Genomic DNA, 18777 nt, shown 5'->3' on the forward strand with positions numbered 1-18777 from the left:
CTTTGTCATTGATTTTTGATAACTTTAATACAATGTGTCTCGGTGAAGGTCTTTTTGGGTTGAGATAATTGAGTGTTCTGTTAAGTTTTTGAATTCCAAGCTCCAGCTCATTCCTTAGATTTGGGAAATTCTTGTCCACTATTTGTCTGAAAATGCTTTCTAGTCCTTGCTCCTTTTCCTCGCCTTCGGTAATGCCCATTATTCTTATGTTTCCTCTCCTGATGGTATCAGCTAGTTCTTGTATTTCTCTTTCATTCTTTTTCATTCTTCAGTTTTTCTCTTCTTCTTTCTGATTTATTTCTAGATTTCTGTCTTTGATATCACTGATCCTTTCCTCCATTTGGTCAACTATTTCCCAGGCTTGCTGTTTCATTTTTCGAGTCTTGCAGTGTGTTCTTCATCTCCAGATTATCTATTCTATTCTTCTTGAGGGTTTCAACCTTTTAGCTCTGCTCGTTTAGTTGTTTTTTTAAATTCCTGAAATTGTTGATATTATTTGTTTTGGATCTCATTGAGTTTTTTCAGAAGTACCATCCTGAAGTTTCTGTCATTTAAGTAGCATATTTCTATATCTGTAAGCTTATTTTCTGGAGATTTTTCTCTTTCTTTCTGAGATGCTCTGATTCCTTGGTTGTTCATGGTGTTTAATGGACTATTTCTCTGCCTGGGCATTAATGGAAGTGTATTCTGTTGTTTTTCCAGAACGAAGATTTATTATATATATAAAGGTCTCTCTTTAGCCTGCTGCAAAGAAGGCACTCTTCTTTTAGTTTCCAGTAGGTGGCGTCTAAGCCTCTAGGATCCCTAGCAGTTTCTGTAGCGTTTGCTCAGATTCCCTTGGGGCTCCGCAGTGATTGGTCTAGAGGGTAGTGGGGGGCCCTCTGGGTCGGGGTTGGGGGCTGTAGCTCAGCCTCAGTTTTGCAATCTCCACCAGCAAAAATCAACTGTTGTTCCTATGCGGTCCCACCCTGCTTCTCTGCTTTCTGCCCTGATGACTGTGCCTTGCAGCCAGCTGGCCACAGCTCACAGTTTTCCAAGGCAGAGCTGTTCAGGGAACTCTGCCACAAGAACTTGTCCTCCTTCTTCTCTCCTCCTCCTCCTGCAGAGAGCTCCAGAGGCTGTGAGAGGTAGCTTTAGTCTCAGCGGCAGCATTTTCTCAGATTCTCCTGGGGCTCTGTGGTGATAGGTCTTGGAGGGTATGGGGGGAAGGGCCCTCTGGGTTGAGGGTTGGGGCTGTGGCTCAGCCTCAGTTAACCGGGGCCAGTAAAAAATCACCTGTTGCTTCTCTGCAGTCTTGCCCCACTTCTCCGCTTTCTGGGGGCAAATCTTTATTCCTCCTTTCCCTTTCTACTGGACTCAACAATCATCCAATATTAATCATGCAGCTGACAACTGCCCTAAGAGATGGCAGAGCAATGATTTGGGACATGGTCCCAGAATGATGCATCAAGATTAGAGGTGACATGTTGAATGGACCCATTCACCTCAGAATTCTTATATGAGAGACATACATTTATATTAAGCTTGTTGTTTTGCTCCTCTGTGCATATTCAAAATGGATTATTCTTGATATTAGCTCTAATTTCAATACACCTCTAGGAAGGTTCTATGAATTTATAAAGCAGATATGGTACAACTCATATTGATACTCAATTTGGCAGTTTTGTGTTCTAACAGAATGAATTAATATGCAAAGGCTAAAATTGTTAACATTTCGCATAGTTGTCTTCCCTTTTCAAATGTAATCTATGGTCCTTTGAATTCCTCTGAGCAGACATTTGAAAAATCCTCTGAAAGAGAGCAAAATGTCCTTCTCTCTCTCTCTTTCCAAATTCAACAAATTTAACTTTACTAAATATTTTCCATGCGTTGCTTTGGAAAACTGAAGAATAAGTTTGCCAGTTATCAATTTATTGTCTTTCAATTCCAAATTCCTGCTTCCTTGTCCATTCTATAAAAATGAATCTGTGTTTCTTTAAATATGTTATTCCCTTTGCCAGCTGGCACAATGATGAGCTTGGTTAGTAGAGGGTAATGGAGAGACATTGCAGGAGGAAAAAGTTTTGCTTCCTGGTTCTAGTGAGCTCTCAGCAGGCTCTTCCAACTAGGGCAGCTTGTCTAGCACCAGTCTCAGGCAGTGTGGGTGGCTTTGCCAATATCTGGCTCCTGATGCACATATAACTTCCCCAGCATCCAGGTCTTACAGTGTAGGTGGCTTCTTTGGCACTCAGCTCCTGCAATGGGTAACCTCTAGTATCCAGCTCCTGCAGCACCAGTAGCTTCCCTAGCTCTAGGCTCTGCAGTGAATTGTAATCAGCAGCACCCAGTGGTTTACCGTGGCACTTCTCTCAGATGATTGGTAGTGGAATACCTCCATTAAGACATTTCCCCATGGTCAGGTTTCTCTGGAATCCCAGAGAGCAGATTTCCAGCAAGTTCCACCAGCATGGCACAGAAACTGTTTTGCCATGCCATGAACACAGCTATGCCCCCCTGAAAAAGTCTGGGTCTCATCCCTTGGAAGTGGGGGAAGCATTTCCTTGGCTGCTCCATTACAGTCCTAGAGGTACTGTCTGTTCTTTAGTCTTGCTATTCCTTTATTCTTTAGAGATCTCTTTACCTTTACTAGCCAATCCCTTATTACTGCAATCTCACTATAGCTAATAATTCTTTATGTTATACTTTCCCTGTTCAAATTAGTATGTGGTTTCTCTCTCCCTATCAAAGAGTACAAACTTCCAGTTAAAAGATAAAAAAAGTTCTGGGGATCTAAAGTACAGCATGGTGATTATAGCTAGTGATATTGTATCATATACTTGAATGTTGAGAGTAGATCTAAAATGTTCTTACTACAAAAAAAGAAATGGTCACTATGTGACAGGATGGAGGGGTTAGCTAATACTACAGAAGTAATCATTTTGCAATATATAAATGTATCAAATCAACACATTGTACACTTTAAACTTACACAATGTTATATGTCAATTATATCTTAGTAAAGCTGGAAAAAATAGTATACTTAGGGATAAATCTGACAAAAGATGCATAAGACCTGTACACTGAACAGTAGAAAACATTGCTGAGAAAAATATAATTGGTCATGGATTGAAATACCCAATAATGTTAAGACTTCAATTCTCTCCAAACTGATTTCAGTCAATGTAACCCTAATCAAAATTCACTTTTCTAGAACTGAAAAACTAATTCTAAAATTCATATAGATATATATTAAGGCCTTAGAATAGCCAAAACAATTTGAAAGAGAAGAAAACAAAGTTGGAGGACAAACACTACATGATTTCAGATTTATTACATAGCTACACTAATCAAAACAGCATGGGAGTGGTGTAAAGATAGATGAATAGATTAATGGAACAGAATGAAGAGTTAAGAAAGATATCAGTACACAAACGACAACTGATTATCAATAAAGGTACAATGGCAATTCAGTGGAGAAAGAATAATTTTTTAAATAAATGATGTTGAAATGACTATAGTCATGTGCAAAAAATGAACTTCAGATTTCCAGTCAACATGGCGGAGTAGGTAAACACTGTGTTTGCATCCTTTCATGACCACATCAAAATTACAACTAAACTATAGAACAACCATAATTGAGAATCACCTGAAGTCTAGCTGAACAGAAATCCTACAACTAAGGATATACAGACTTGTAGGAGAGGTAGAGACACAAAAGGGGTTGGTCCCACACCTGTGTGTGGCAGTTAAAAATCATGAGGGATATCTAGGCTGTGGAGGTCTTCCCTGAGGAGCGAGGGGGCCCAGCCCCACACCAGGCTCCCCAGCCCAGGGTTCCAGTGCTGGGAAGAGAAGTTCCCACAAGTTCTGACTATGAAAACCAGCAGAGATTGTGACTGAGTGAGACAGAGTCCAGCTGGAGACCCAGGCACATCACTTAAAGGGTCCGCACATAAAATCACTCCCTGATGGACTCACTCACTCTGAGCTCCAGCACTGGAGCAGCAGCTTGAAAGGCACCAAGGACATATAGGGTTGGAACTGAATTGTCTTGCTTCAGGGCAAGAGCTGGAGGGGCAGCTTTCTCCCAGGCAGAAGTACTGGTAGAATCCATTGTTTCTTTGTTGAGACTTCCCACTCCCAGCATGCAGATGGAGGTGGCCACTATATCTGTCTCTCCATCAAACTGGCTAACACTAGTCTCACACAGCCCTGGTGACTTCCCTGAGACCCAGCCTGACCCAACTTGTGGGCCCACCCAAGCCACTTTAAGTGGCTTTTCCATATGAATGGCTTGTCTTGGCACATGCTGCAGACTGTCCTAAAATCTCTCAAAGGTTCACAAAACCAAAACAAGAAGTATCTGGCCTGTACATGCCCCATAACTCTTGCTGAGCAACCCCAAGCCTGTCACTAGTGGAAGCTGGGTTTGGTTCAAGGCTTGGCCTCTTGAGGCACCTTCAAGCCCAGCACTGATGGTGGCCACTTGCTGATTGCTTGGTGGCTCATGCCAGGTTGCCTTAGGCAGAGCACAAGGTTTAGTTGAACTTTTCCTGTGGCAGTACCTCCCAGGAGGTCCCAGGACTAGTATGCCTAGTGGCTGGCTTCAGACCATGCCAGTGCACTACCCAGGGCCACATCTGAGGACAACACACCCTTAGGCAGACTGGGTAGTCACTAGGGCCCCACTAAAGCGAATTCTGCTCCATAGGGTCATCCCCTGCACAGCAGCTCTTCTACTGTAGTCATGGCCAGTTCTCACAGGCAGTAAGCCCAAGGGTCGATCCTTCCCACTGATGTCCAAACAGCAACCAAGGCTCAACTACAACAGGATGGCACATACAACCCATACAAGGGACACACCTGAAGCACCTGGCTCAGGTGACCAGGGAGATTGGGCCCCACAAGACACCTACTACATAAGGCCACTATACAAAGGCAGGGAGACATAGCAGCTTTACTTAATACATAGAAACAAACATAAGAAGGCAGGAAAAGTGGGAAAACATAGAAATATGTCTGAACTGAAAGAGGAAAACAAAACTCTAGAAAAAGAACTAAGGATAATGGAAAAAAGCAATATACCAGATGCAGAGTTCAAAACACTGGTTATAAAAATGCTCAGTGATCTCAGTGAGAACATCGACAAAGAGCTAGGACACATAAAAACTGAGATAAAAGACATAAAAAAGAACCAGTCAAAATTAAGAATACAATAACTGAAATGAAGAATAGATCACAGGGAATCAACAGTAGATTAGATGAACCGGAGAGTCTAATCAGTGATTTAGAAGATAAGGTAGCAGAAAACACCCAATCAGAACAGCAATAAGAAAAAAGAATTCCCCCCCAAAAAGAGAGAGTTTAAGGGGCCTCTGATACATCAAATGTACCAACATTCGTATCATAGGGATACCAGAAGAAGAGACAGCAAAGATTTGAAAATCCATTTGAAGGAATAATAATGAGAAACTTCTTTAACTTGCCAAAGAAAATAGACATACAAACCCAGCAAAGCTATAATTGAGAATCAAAGGACAGATAAAGATCTTCCCAGACAAGAAAAAGCTAAAGGAGCTCATCACCACTAAACCAGTATTACAGGAAATATTAAAGGGATTTCTTTAATAAAAAGAAAAAAGTGTAAAAAATATGAATAATAAAATGGCAGCAACTACATATCAACAATTATTTTTTCAATAATTACTTTAAATGTTAATGGATTAAATTATGTCAGAAACATGGTGGAGTGAGAGATGTCCCCAGATCTCTCCTCTTGAAACAAAAATAAGCTGAACATCTAACTTAACAAAAAACACCCAACCTGCATAGTAGCACGTCTGAGCGAGGGATCTGCTAATAAGAGCTATAATAGGTCAGATCCACAAGTGACTGGCGGTAGACTAGGAGAAACAAAGAAGCTGCCTCTTGCAGTCAGAACTCCCTGCAGGGGAGAAGGTGCAGTGGATTATCTGAACAGCCTTGCCTGAGAGAGCTGTGAGTTCCACGCAGTGGCAGTGCCCAGGTATCAGGGCAGAAAAATGGAGAAGTGGGGATGGCAGAGAAGTAACAGTTGATTATTACGAGCCACGGTTGCAAAATGCCAAGCTGAGCTGCAGCTACCATCCTCCAACCCAGAGGGCACCTCTCCCCATTTCCTCCAAGACCGAACATTGCTGAGCCCCAGGGGAATCTGAGCAAACACTACCAAAACTGCCAATAACACTGACAGAGACTGAGACTGAGGGTAGCAAGTGATCGAATATTTATAAGAAAAAAAAGGCATTATTAAGACTTTATATAAAGTAGAATCTAAGAGGCTTAGATGCTACCTACTGGAAACCAAAAGAAAAATGCCTTCTTATCAATAGGCTAAAGAGAGATGTTTATATAATAAATCTCTCAGGAAAAAGAAGAAAAGGAGGATACACTTCCACTAATGCTCAGGTGGAGAAATACTCCATTAAACACCATGAACAACCAAAGTGAAAAGGCATCTCAGAGAGAAAGAGAAAAATCTCCAGAAAATAAGCTTAAAGACATAGAAATATGTAACTTAAATGACAGAGAATTCAGGATGATAATTCTGCAAAACTCAATTAGATCCATAAGGGAACGTTTATGTAGAAATTTATTGTAGAGTTGTTTGTATCAGCCGGGAGTTAGTGACAACCCTAGTTTCCACTATGGGATGAATGGGTAAGTAAGATGTGGTGCTGGCACACTGTGCAATTCTATGCAATTTGAAGGAACAAAGTCAGATGAACACACTGCAATATGGACAGAACTTAGAGATGAGTGAAAAAAAGAAAAGAATTAAGACACATAGCACAATATAATTTATATAAACTAAAAATATATACTCATAAACCAATACTTTAGGCTTTAAGAGAATACTATACAAATTCAAAGATAAATTATATTAGACCAGTTGCCTGTGGGAAGAGGCATAAGTAATGGATATGAGGAATTGGAATAAAAGGAAAGAAAATTTAAAATACCTGAATGTACGAGGAAAGAATCTAAGATAAAGGGGGAGGAGGTGGAGCAGGAAGAATAAAAAGTCCTAGATAAAATTGGATGGTATGTATGTAATCCAGTGTACAGGATTAGAGACAGCTCTTTTGTCAAAAATCCAAGAGAAGAAGACAATAGATGTGACAAGAGTCATACCTGGAAATAGCATTTAGATATCAGAAAAACTTATATCAACTATCTCCAAGCAAATCCAAAAGTTTAGAACTTTTAAGACAGATTATCTTCACAGTCTTTGGAAGGTACTGACTTCTGTTACAAAAGTGAGATTTACTTCCATGACTTCCATCTGCCTGGGTCAAACTCACTCACCTGAATAGCTCTGATGTGGGGTTTCCCTCTCCAACATCCATGGCCCTTCTCCTTGCTCCAACTGGAAAATGATTTCTGGTTTGGGAACTTGGTAACCTGTTAACAAGACATGATACAGGATTAGGTCCAGCTAAATGAGTTTCAGGGATCTATCAATGGCACTTCCATATTTTTTTTTTTTACAGAAAAGTAATCACATTTCGCTGGGAATTGAGTAATAATAATAGTGCCGGAAAGGGTCTGAAGACTCTAGACAAATCAAGGATGGCACCATCACACATTTGAGATGTCCTAGAGCACTCAGCAGCTGAAAATGGAAACAGCCTTACTGAGTTCCCTGGTAGACACTTAGGGTGGCTGAGAGCTTACCGACTGAGAGCAGATGGCTGTAGTTTTCCAGTGTCACATCCCGGTATAGGCATCTCTGAGCAGGGTCCAAGTGTTGCCACTCTTCTCTGCTGAAGTCCACAGTCACATCCTCAAATGATATTGAGACCTGTAACAACACAATCCTGTTCAAAATTACATTGTCAGCACTGAGGGATGAAGGGAGGATAAATTGAAAATGTTTTTAATGACTTTTACCATAATGCACTAAATACCTAGCTTTGCCTTTTATTTTGTGAGAGAAAAACTTACCGAAGTATCTTGGCATTCATTGTGTGCTACATTCATTCACTTATTCATTGAGTCATTCTTTTTCAAAAAATAGGATTAAGATGAGCTCTCTTTAAGTCCTCTAGTTAATGGAGGAACTAGATACAATACATTTACTGATCTATTATGTGCTAGGCAATGGCAGTAGAGTCAAATAAAATATAGAACAAATTAAATACTTGGATAACCAACATAGAAACAAAGAGTGCTAAAAAAAAACATTTAGAAGAAATATATGGGGGAAAGGAAACACAGTAAAGTCTTTAAAAATGTAGACAAATGTTTTCATGATCTTGGATTAGGGAAATAATTCTCAAACAAGATACAAAAAACATTAATAATAAAGAAAAAGACTGATAAGTCTGTCTACAATAAAGTTTTAAACTTCTATTCATTTAAAAGACAGCATTATAAGAGAAAAAAAAGCCACAAAATAGAAGATACTGCAACATATATTACTAACAAAGGCTCATATATAGAGGTTGTAAATAACTCTCACAAGCCAATAGGAAGAAAACAGACCACGTAGTAGAAAAGTGGGCAAAGGATTTGAACAGACATTTTACAAAAGAGGAAATCCAAAGCCTCAATAGACAACGAAAAGGGCTCAACCTCCTTAGTAACCAAGGAATGCAAATTGAAGCCACAATGAGACAGCACTACACAATCCCTAGAATGTCTTCAATGTAGAAGATTGATAATATGAAACGATGACGAGAATATGGTGCAATGAGAACTCTCATATGGCTGATGGTGGTGTGAACTGGTACAACTATGCTGGAAAGCATTTTGGCTTTATCTGGCAATGCTGAAGACATGCCAACATTAAGACACAGTGATTCTACTCATGGAAATATGCCTGATTGGAACATGTGCAGCAGAAGACATGTTCAAGAATATTTACAGCAGCATTACTTAAAATGTGTGTAATATTTCATGATAAAAGCTAAAAATTAACAGTAATTTTAAAAAATCAGTGTTCAATATAACAGGAACAGTATCTACTATTTTTGTTGAAAAATAAGGATATTTTCTTAGTTGTTTTTATTTGCATAATCTCTATACTCCACCCACCCATCCACAAAATAATTAGGACTGTTTTTCTATGCTAGGGAGACCCGGGGAATTGGGGAGAGAACCACGCGAATGTATTACCTATTTTAAAAATTAAGTAAAAAATTACCAATGGGACCGAAATGGAATTGACATGATTCTCCCTTGCTCCAATTTGCTAAGTAGAGATAAAAACTTTTGATATTATATGTAAAACAAAGATAAGAAGACTGTCAGTTGGTGAAAGGCAAACTGGCTAGGGACCTCAGAACCTGAAGAATGACACAGCAGTGGTTTCCCTGAGTTTTCTTTCTGCCTCATATATCCTGGACTAGGTCCTGGGAAGGCTGGAAACCCATAATGCCAATTGGTGTAGACAAAAAATTTCGCAAGAATATTTCCTCTAACCAAAGAACCAGGAAAGGGGCAATTTAGCAAAAGAGAAAATTTTAGATAATAACTGCCTTACTCCAGTAAGCATCACAAGAAAAACTATGGCTTTCCACCCACATTCCCATCAGCAAAGGCTGAGTGGAGAGCCTAAATTTTCATCTCTGCTTGGGGCTAATGAGCCCCCTCCCCATAGTATCAGTTTGGGTTACATGAGGATCTCAAACTTCCACCCTCACCCAGTAACATGATACCCCTCTGTCTCCCCACCGGGATGGTGAACAAAGCAGTCTCCTGGAGAGCCTGACATTCCACCACTACCATTACCCCCAGCAGTAACAAGGTACTCGTCTCTTTCTGGGATGTCAAAGAAGGCCATGTGGGGAACCTGAACTCCCACCTCCACTTGGCAGAAAGGAGGAGATTAGATTCTCCTTTTCTAGCAGAACAGAGTAAGAGGAGGACTGCTAAATGCAAGATTTAAATAATATCCAGAATCTCATACTTCCCTAAATATCCAGGACATAACTGAAAATCAGGCATCATATGAAGAAGCAGGAAAATCTCAACTTGAATGAGAAAAGACAATCAACGGACACCAACATCGAGATGACACAAATGTTAGAATTATCTGACAAGATTTTAAAAGTAGCCATCATAAAAATGCTTTTATGTACTTAAAAGAAATGCAAAAAAAGAAAAAGTCTCAGCAAGGAAATAGAAGATAAAAAGAACTGAATGGAAATTTTAGAACTGAAAAATACAATGAGCTCAATAGAAGAGTGGAGAGGACAGAGGAAAGAGACAGAGACCTTGATCACAGAGCAATAGAAATGATCCAATCTGTACAACAGAAAGAAAAATGATTAGGAAAAAATGAGCAGAGTCTCAGGGATCTGTAAGACTATAACAAATGATCTGGTATTCATGTCTTCAGAGTCCCAGAAGGAGAAGAGAAAAGGTGTGGGGCTGAAAAAGAAGTTATGGCTGAAAATTTCTCAAATTTAGCAAAAGATATCAACCCAGAGGCTGAGCAAATCCCAAGAGGATACATCAAAGACATCTACACCAAGACACGGTATAGGCGAACTTCAGAAAACTGAGGACAGGAAACATCTTGAAATCAGCAAGAAAGAAATGACACCTTACCTAGAGGTGGGAAACCAAGTGATACAAGATTGGTCATCAGAAAGCATGGAGTTAAGAAGGAAGTGGCACATTTTTCAAGTGCTGAAAGAAAAGAACTGTCAACCCTGAATTCCATATCTGGCAAAATGATCCTTCAGGAATGAAGAGGTAATGGCTAACAAACACATGAAAAGATGCTTGACATCGTTAATTATCAGGGAAACGCAAAGCAAAACTACAATGAGATACTACCTCACATCCACTAAGATGGCTAGAATCAAAAAGTCAGATAATAGCAAGTGCTGATGATGATGTGGAGAAATTGGAATCTTTACATACTACTGGTGGGAATGTAAAATGGTGCCGCTGCTTTGGAAAACGGTCTTGCAGTTCTTCAAATAGTTAAACATGAGTTATTATTTGACCCAGCAATTCCACTCCTAAGTGTATGTATACTCAAGATAAATGAAAATATATGTCTACATAAAAAAACGAATGTTTATAGGAGCATTACTCATAATATTCAAAAAGGTGGAAACAGCCCAAATGTACATCATCTGACAAATGCATTAAAAAATTGTGGTATATCTGAAAAATGCAATATTATTCAGCCATAAAAAGGAATGGAATACTGATACATGCAACAATATGAATAAACATTGAAAGCATTATGTTGAGTGAAAGAAGCCAGACACAAAGATCACACATTACATAATTCCATTCATATGAAATGTCCAGAATAATGAAGTCTATAGAGATAGAAAGTAGATTAGTAGTTATTTAGGATTGGGGGAAGTAGGGAGGGGGAATGCAGGGTAGGGAAGTGATGGCTAAGGGTACAGAGTTTCTTTTGAGGTAATGAAAATGTTCTAAAATTGACTGGTAATGGTTACACATATCTATAAATATACAAAACTCACATTGAATCGTACACTTTGGATAAATTGTATAGCATGTGAATTATATCTCAATAAAGCTTTCATTAAAAAAAAGAAATGAAGGGGAAATTGAGACATTTTCAGATGAAAGAAAACTAAGAAAATGTGTTGCCAGTAGACGTACCCTAAAAGAAAGGCTAAAGGAAGTTCTCTAAACAGAAAGGAGATAATAAAAAGGATTCTTGCAACATCAGGAAAGAAGGAAAAATGGAAAGAACAAAAATATAGGTAAATACAATAGACTTTTCTTCTGTTCCTGAGTTTTTAAAATTGTCTGAAGGTCAAAGCAAAAAGTATAACATTGTCTGATGTGGCTCTCCATGTATGCAGAGGAAATACTTAAGACATTTTTATTATAAACTCCAAGTGTAAGAGGACTTAAAGGGAGGTAAGTTTTCTACACTTTACTCCAGCTGGTAAAATTTCAACACCAGTAGACTTATGTGATAGAATAGTTCTGTATCTGGATTATTGTACAGGCGTCTACACATGTTTAAAATGGCAGAGAACTACGCACACACAATATAGTAATGTCAGTTTCCTGTTTGTGATACTAGTGACACAGGATGTAAACACTGAGGGAAACTGGGTAAAGGGTTACATGGGACTTCTCTGTACGATCTTTACAATTTTCTATAAATCTATAATTATTTCAAAAATTTTAATGTTTGTAGCAAACTACCAATGTTATTTTCAGAAAGACTGGAGAAATTAGTGGACACACCATAAAAGATCAGAATGCTATTAAAAAGAAGCATTCACTTCTTGCCTATCTATCTGCCTAACTACACATCTGCCTATCTACCTATCATATGGACTGGTGACTTTCTACTTTATTTAGTGGGTTATAATCTATTGCCACTATTATTTATTTTGCTACTCACATTGTCCCAGATTTGGCCAGAGAGTTCCTTCAGGCTGACTCCTGTGTCTTTTTGACATGTCCCCATCTTTTGAGCACCTCATTACTTTCCAGCACAACGAGTTCATCTGGATCACTCTGTACTTTCTCTGTTCTAACCCTGGAGTCAGTCATTTCTCCACTAATAGGAGCAAAACGGTCTAGTTCCTATTAGTGAAGGCAAATCAAAGTGTGCTCCTTGTGCCTGGCACATCATTTTACTTTCATCATCAAAGCAAGGAATGTTTTTCCATACAATAAAATACCAACTAATCAATGTAGAAGAAATGATGGAATTAGAAAAAATACCATCAGGGAAACAGCAAGCAATTAATTGTTATAGGCAAGAATCATCGCCGGATGCTAAAATTAGTGGACAAAAGTATGAGAAACAGCATATTCACATAGTTTCAAAGAATCTCCCCACACAATTGTTATTAATTAAAAATAGAAAGATAGTAACTTCACAGTACTTGACAGACAGCATCTTAGCCAGTTAATATTATCAATAAAGTTAATATTATCAATAAAGGACAAATTAATATTAAATGCCTACTGACACGAGCCACTGAGAACACATCATCATTTTTGTGTTATTTCTGAAAAAAAAGAATAACCTGAAACTAATTATGAGGAAGCAAGAAACAAACTTAAATTAAGGGACATTCTTCAAAACTGTCAGTGTCATGAAAATCAAAGAAAGGCTAAGGAACTGTTCCAGATTAAAGACTAAAAGGACATGACAACTAAATGCAATACATGAACCTGGTTGTCCTGGATCAGGGGGAATGCTATAAAGAACATTATTGTGACAGCAGGGGAAACTGTATATTACATATTGTATATTAGATAATTAGATAATACACATTGTATATTAGATAGCATTATATCAAGTTAAATATTTTGATTTTGATAACTGTAACTATGGTTATGTAAGAGAATATCCTTGTTCTTAAGAGATAAACATTAAAGTATTTAGGGGTAAAGGGGATTTAAGTTTGCAAATTACTCTCAAATGGTTCAGAAAATAAAGTTCTAATACATCTATGTGTATACAAAGACATACACACATATATGCATATATAAATTGAAAAGACAATGAAAGCAAATGTCAAAATGTTAACAATTGGTGGTTTTGGATCAAGGCATATATAGTTCTTTGTACTATTTTGTAATAGCTCTTCAATTTTTAAATTATTTTGAAAGAATCCAAAGTTTAAAATTCTTTGTAGAAAATATAGGTGAATATTCATTTAAGCCTTGGGGTAGATGAGGATTTCCTAAAACAGACCAAAAAAAATGCATTAAGTATCAAAGAAAAGATATAACAAATCGACTATGAGTAAATGAGGAACCTTTATTCATTGAAAGACCCTTTGGCCTTTTGGGGCCCTGGATGCCCTCCCCTCAACAGCGAGTGTTCAGGAATGCAGAACAGGCAGGAAGCTCACAGTACCTGTTTCACCATCAGTTCCTGGAGGAGGTAGATCCAAAAGCACTGGGCCATGCCCAGCCCTTCTCCACCCACCAGCTCTCCTGAGCATAGCCCATAGGGCTACTGAGGAGCAGGACCTCCACCTGTGACCTAGTAATACACCTGACCTGTCCCCACAGGGCTCACATTCAGTGAGAACCCTGGGGACAGGCTTGAAGGAAGCTCTCATTCTGTCTGCCCATCTTCCTGACCCTTGTTCTCTTGCCAGTTGCCCCAGGACAGACCAGCAGGTGTGTGGGTGATACAGTGAAAGAGCCTCAGGGAGCAGGAGAGAATTGGCTATTTATCAGCTAGTGTGGAAGGATTAACATATCTAATATCTGACATTGTTAAACATTTTAAGAACTACTACTGCCTACCAGGTGCCTGGCAGCCCAAGTTGGTGGACAAAAGACCACCTCACATGTCTCTCCCTCCCTGGGAGTCACTAAGGCCACGTTCGTCACGGAAAGTGTACCAAGACCACACCAGGCATTACAATGAGCCTTAACAGATACAAGATGAATATAGACAAGGTATATTGCCCACAGAAGCCCCTCTTTGATTCCTTTCTCCACCAAAATAGAATTTTTGAACCCCATCCTGGCTGGGTAGGCGTATGTGGAGTGATGGAGGGGGCTTTGAAGCTAGAGATTTGGGTACAAAGTTGCTAACAGAGATTCACCCAGATTCCAGCCTCACCTGCTACATATGAAAAGATTTGATTTTCTGGGCCATTTCTACCATGAAGAATTATATATGTTCCTACCACCACCAGGTCCCCTACAAGGACTTCATGCTAGGTGAGAATCCCCACTCCAGCTCCTCAGGGCTTCCAGTGAACCACACAATGTCTTTCTACAGAGTCATCTCAGTCCTCACTTATGTACCCTCACTTCCAGGGCTGCTAGGCTGCCAGGATTAGCTGCTCACTGCTCATTATGTCCCTGGCCATTTGCTCTGTCCCGCCCTGCAGACGGCTTGGTGCTCAGACCTCCCTCCTCAGGGCTGTTCTCACTCCTGCCCCAGCACATTTCTACATTGACTTCTGTGATGTGATCCTGCCCTTCTGTACCTTGTCCCAGTCTAGCAGAAGGCCTTCCAGGGCACTTATTAGGCTGGCTGAAAGTGAAAAGTAGTATTTGGTTCACTGGGCCCTCACCTGGGGTGAGATACCTAGTCTCTCTGCCTGTTTCTCCTTGTCTGGAATGCCCTGGTCTTTCCTGCTCCTTCTGATTGTTCCCTATCCATCTAATTGTTCTTTGTTTCCTCTGGCTGTTCCTTATCCATCTGACTGTTCTCTGCTCCCTCTGGATGTTGCCTATCCATTTGAGTGTTTCCTGTTCCCTCTGAGTATTCTCTATGGCCTTACATTCCTCCATTTGGCCTTTCCTGCTTACCCTGCCCACCCTGGTTCCCTGACTTCTCCCTGCTCCCTCTGCTGGTCCTTATTCCCTCTGCGTGGTCTTCCTTGGTCTCTCCTTTTACTGTTCCCTCTAAATGTTTCTTATTCCTCATAAGTGTCCCTCAATCTCTTTCCTGACACCGCTATTTGTTGCTTTCTCTGACTGTCTCTGGGTCCCTCTTAACTGTTCTGCTCCTCCTATTTCTTCTTCCCTCTAACTGATCCCTGTTGCCTTGGACTGTCCTGTATTTCCTCTGACAGTTGTCCCTCTAGTAATCATTAGTCTGTGGCACCATTCTTCTGACTGTTTCCTAGTCCATTTGGCTATTCCCTGATCCTGACGAGCCTTTCTCATTCCTTCTAGTAGACACAGACTGACCGCTGTTTGAGTCTTTTGACTGCTCTCTAGTCTCAATTCTTCCCTGCTCCTGGGGCGGTTCTGGAATGCATTTCTAATTCATTCTCACCTAATGCTCATGTGTCTGGTCCACAGATCATACTTTGTGGGGGGCAGATCTACCTGGCTCCTAGCCTAGGCTCTTGACCATCAAAGCATACTACTTCTGTGTGCTCAATGTCATGCTGGCTTCTGTACTTTCTTCTACTGCATCATTTACATTGCATCTGACTATTGGCTGCTATTGGCTAGGTCCACTGTTTCCTGGGCAAGGTGAGCGACAATCCCAGTTTGCCCATGACTTTCCCTATTTTAGCACTGGAAGTCCCCCATCTCAGGAAACCCTGTCACCCTATCCTGGGGAACTCTGGCTGATCCCCACCCTCTTCCTGGATTCTGCAACTGTCCTTAGCTTCAGTGCCTGCTACATGGGCCTCTGGCTGCTAACTATCTTCAAGAACTGACACTATACCTTCTGGGTGTTCTCTAGTCCCTCTATCAGTTGCCTAGTCAGTCAGGATGTTATCCAATACTAGACACACTTTTAATGCCCATGTCTCCTGTTCTCTAGTTCTCTGGTTAGCCCCTGGGATCTCTAGTGGACACTCAAGCACATGTTTGCAGGTCCCTCTGGCTGTTCCCTGACCTCAGGAGCTGTTCTTTGTTCCATGTGGTTCCTACTGCCTTCAGCTACTTCTCAGCCTTGAAGGTCCTTCTCCGTCTTTCCAATTGTCCCATGGGTCTGTCACTTCCCTGCCCCTCCACCTGTTCTACAGCCTCAGCAGCTGGTCCCTGCTTCTTTTGGCTGCTACCCACTCCGAGGCTCATCTTTCCCATTTCTTGTTCCCTGGTTCCTCTGTCTTTCTCATCCCCTTAGGTTTTCCTTGAAATCATGGTGCCTTGTGAAGTTACTTGTCCTGCTGGCTCTTACCCAGCACAGTGAACCTTTTAGTTTTTGCCATTTTACTTGAATCTTCTGTTTTCCTGTCCCTCTGGTTGTTATCTCGTTTCTCCATCTCCTCGTACCTCTTCCTATTTTTAGATCCCTAATTCTTCTTAAACCCTCTGGCTCTTCCTTGTTCCTCACTATCATAACTTCTACAGCCTTGACAACTGCTTCTTGGTCTCTGCTGCTCCCTGACCTCTGACTCATATTTCCCATTTCTTCTGAATGTTCTATTGCACTCTGGGCCCTGTCCTCTGGGCCCCTTGGCGATCCTCCATCTCCAGTAAGTGCACCATGATCCCTTCAGCTGTTCTCTGTGGATATTCTTCATCCCTTTCTCTTACTGACCCCTCTGCCTGTTTTTCAGCTTCAGCCACTATTTCTTGGTCCAACAGGCTGTTCTCTACTTCCGGGGACATGTTTATTGGTTCCTTGGTATCTCTTCCCATTCCCTGCTCCCTGACATCTAATAAAAATAAACAAGAATCTAATACATAAATAAGTGAATAAATAATATTCACCATGATCTTGGTCATTTCCATCTCTTCTTGCAAAGGGCAGAGGTCCTTGGTTGGGAAGGAAGACATGAGTGGAGAAATGTGCCTTGCAGAGCTCAGAATCATTCATCTAGAACTTCCCACACATTGGCTGGGCAAGTGGCTGTGTGCAGAAGGACTGGGGAGGACCACATTGTTGTGGCCTTCATCTGTGGGCCTGTGACTGATATGATGGAGCAGAGTTTTGCCAAGGGCAATTTTCCACTGGGTGGAAGCACAGTACTGTCAGGCAGTGATTCATTTACCATTTAATGCCCCTATACCTTTGACTTGAAATACAATTTCAGTGACTTGGGGAAAAATATTTAAGTGCAATAATTTCACCACAGCAGTTTCGATCACAACAGAATACCTGAAGCACTTTAAATGACTATACAGTAGATTGGTTAAATCAATTATAGCCTATCCAAAGGACATAATGCTATGCATCATGTATGTATAAAGAAAAACATTTCCTGCCTAGAAAATTATGTTAAACTGCCAAGTTAAAAAGGAGGCAACCAAATACTATGACTGCAGTTTTAAACTTGAGCTATATAATGTGTGTGGTATGTATAGACACTCACAAACTCATACATATACCCACATACATTCACACATGCACATACAAAGGAAAAAACAACTGAAAGTAAATATAGCTAAATGTTAACATGGGTTAATTTTGAGTAATGCTGGAATTACCAGTAATGTTTTATTCTCTTCTATTTGTTTATCTCCATTTTCTAATATTTTATTGTGAAATAATGAATTATGAAATAATAAAAATCAAAATAATTTAAAAAAATTTAATATTATTCTAATGACCACAGGACCCTGAACCCCTGTGACAGCGAGCCTGTTCCATAGGTGCAGCATCCACAAGACAGTCTAAAGGAGGGAGCTGTCCAGTAAGGTCTGGCTCTCTCATCATCTTCCTCTGTTTATAGAATCTCCAGGGGAACTTTTAGTGGGAAACAGACTGGGCTGTAGTGTGACAAGGGTGGAGGACATGTTCAGGAGACATAATTCTAGTCCAGTGCTGTCACTTGCAGTCTGAGCCACCAGGGAAAGTCATGTCCCTTCTTGGGCCATTATATTCATCTTTGAAAGAAGGGAAAACCAGAAGGGCCCTGGAGACTGTGGTCACCCTACTACCTTGCCATCCTCTAAGTTCCAAAAAAGGAGATTTTTCAGTCCAAGATCAGGATAGAGGAAAAATCAGCAAATCCCTAGAGACCAGGCAGAAAGGAGGCTCTGGTGGGGATTGGCTGAGTATCTGCCAAGAGCCAATGCAGCGTGAAGGGCCTGTGCTGGGGTTTGGGGGTAGCATCTCCCTGGCTAGGAACAGTGACTGCCCCCACCCAGACCTGTCTACGGGCACTCTGCAGAGGCTGACCGCCCCCACCCCAGATGTGGGGCTGACCCCCATGCCACCTTTCCTCCATCCAACTGCATAATGTTTTCCACTGAAACACACAGGGCTCTGCATGTGGAACATTAGCCATGTGGTTCTCACACAGCAGGAGGATAGTAATCTGTCATAGGGGCAGTGAGTCCAGAATCTGCTGTCCCTGTGACCCACCTGCCTTTGCTCTGAGGCCTTGGTGACATGCCTGGACTATTTCC

General features: G+C 40.7%; 1 protein-coding gene across 3 annotated transcripts in view; it reads right to left on the bottom strand.

Moving 5' to 3' along the window:
• ZNF41 (zinc finger protein 41) overlaps positions 1 to 18777 on the bottom strand; it is a 54735-nt gene that overhangs the window by 9404 nt on the left and 26554 nt on the right. For 2 of the 3 annotated variants that reach the window (XM_039866414.1, XM_039866415.1), the window contains 2 exons: positions 7696 to 7822; positions 7327 to 7422 (listed from right to left, as the gene is read on the bottom strand). In XM_039866414.1, the coding sequence (XP_039722348.1) occupies positions 7327 to 7422; positions 7696 to 7822 (223 nt within the window). Of the gene's footprint in view, positions 1 to 7326; positions 7423 to 7695; positions 7823 to 12376; positions 13667 to 18777 lie in introns of those variants that run through there. The other variant, XM_039866417.1, reaches the window with a different exon arrangement.

The sequence above is a fragment of the Pteropus medius genome, unplaced genomic scaffold, assembly GCF_902729225.1.
Source record: "Pteropus medius unplaced genomic scaffold, Ma_sr-lr_union100, whole genome shotgun sequence".
Classification (NCBI taxonomy): Eukaryota; Metazoa; Chordata; class Mammalia; order Chiroptera; family Pteropodidae; genus Pteropus; species Pteropus medius.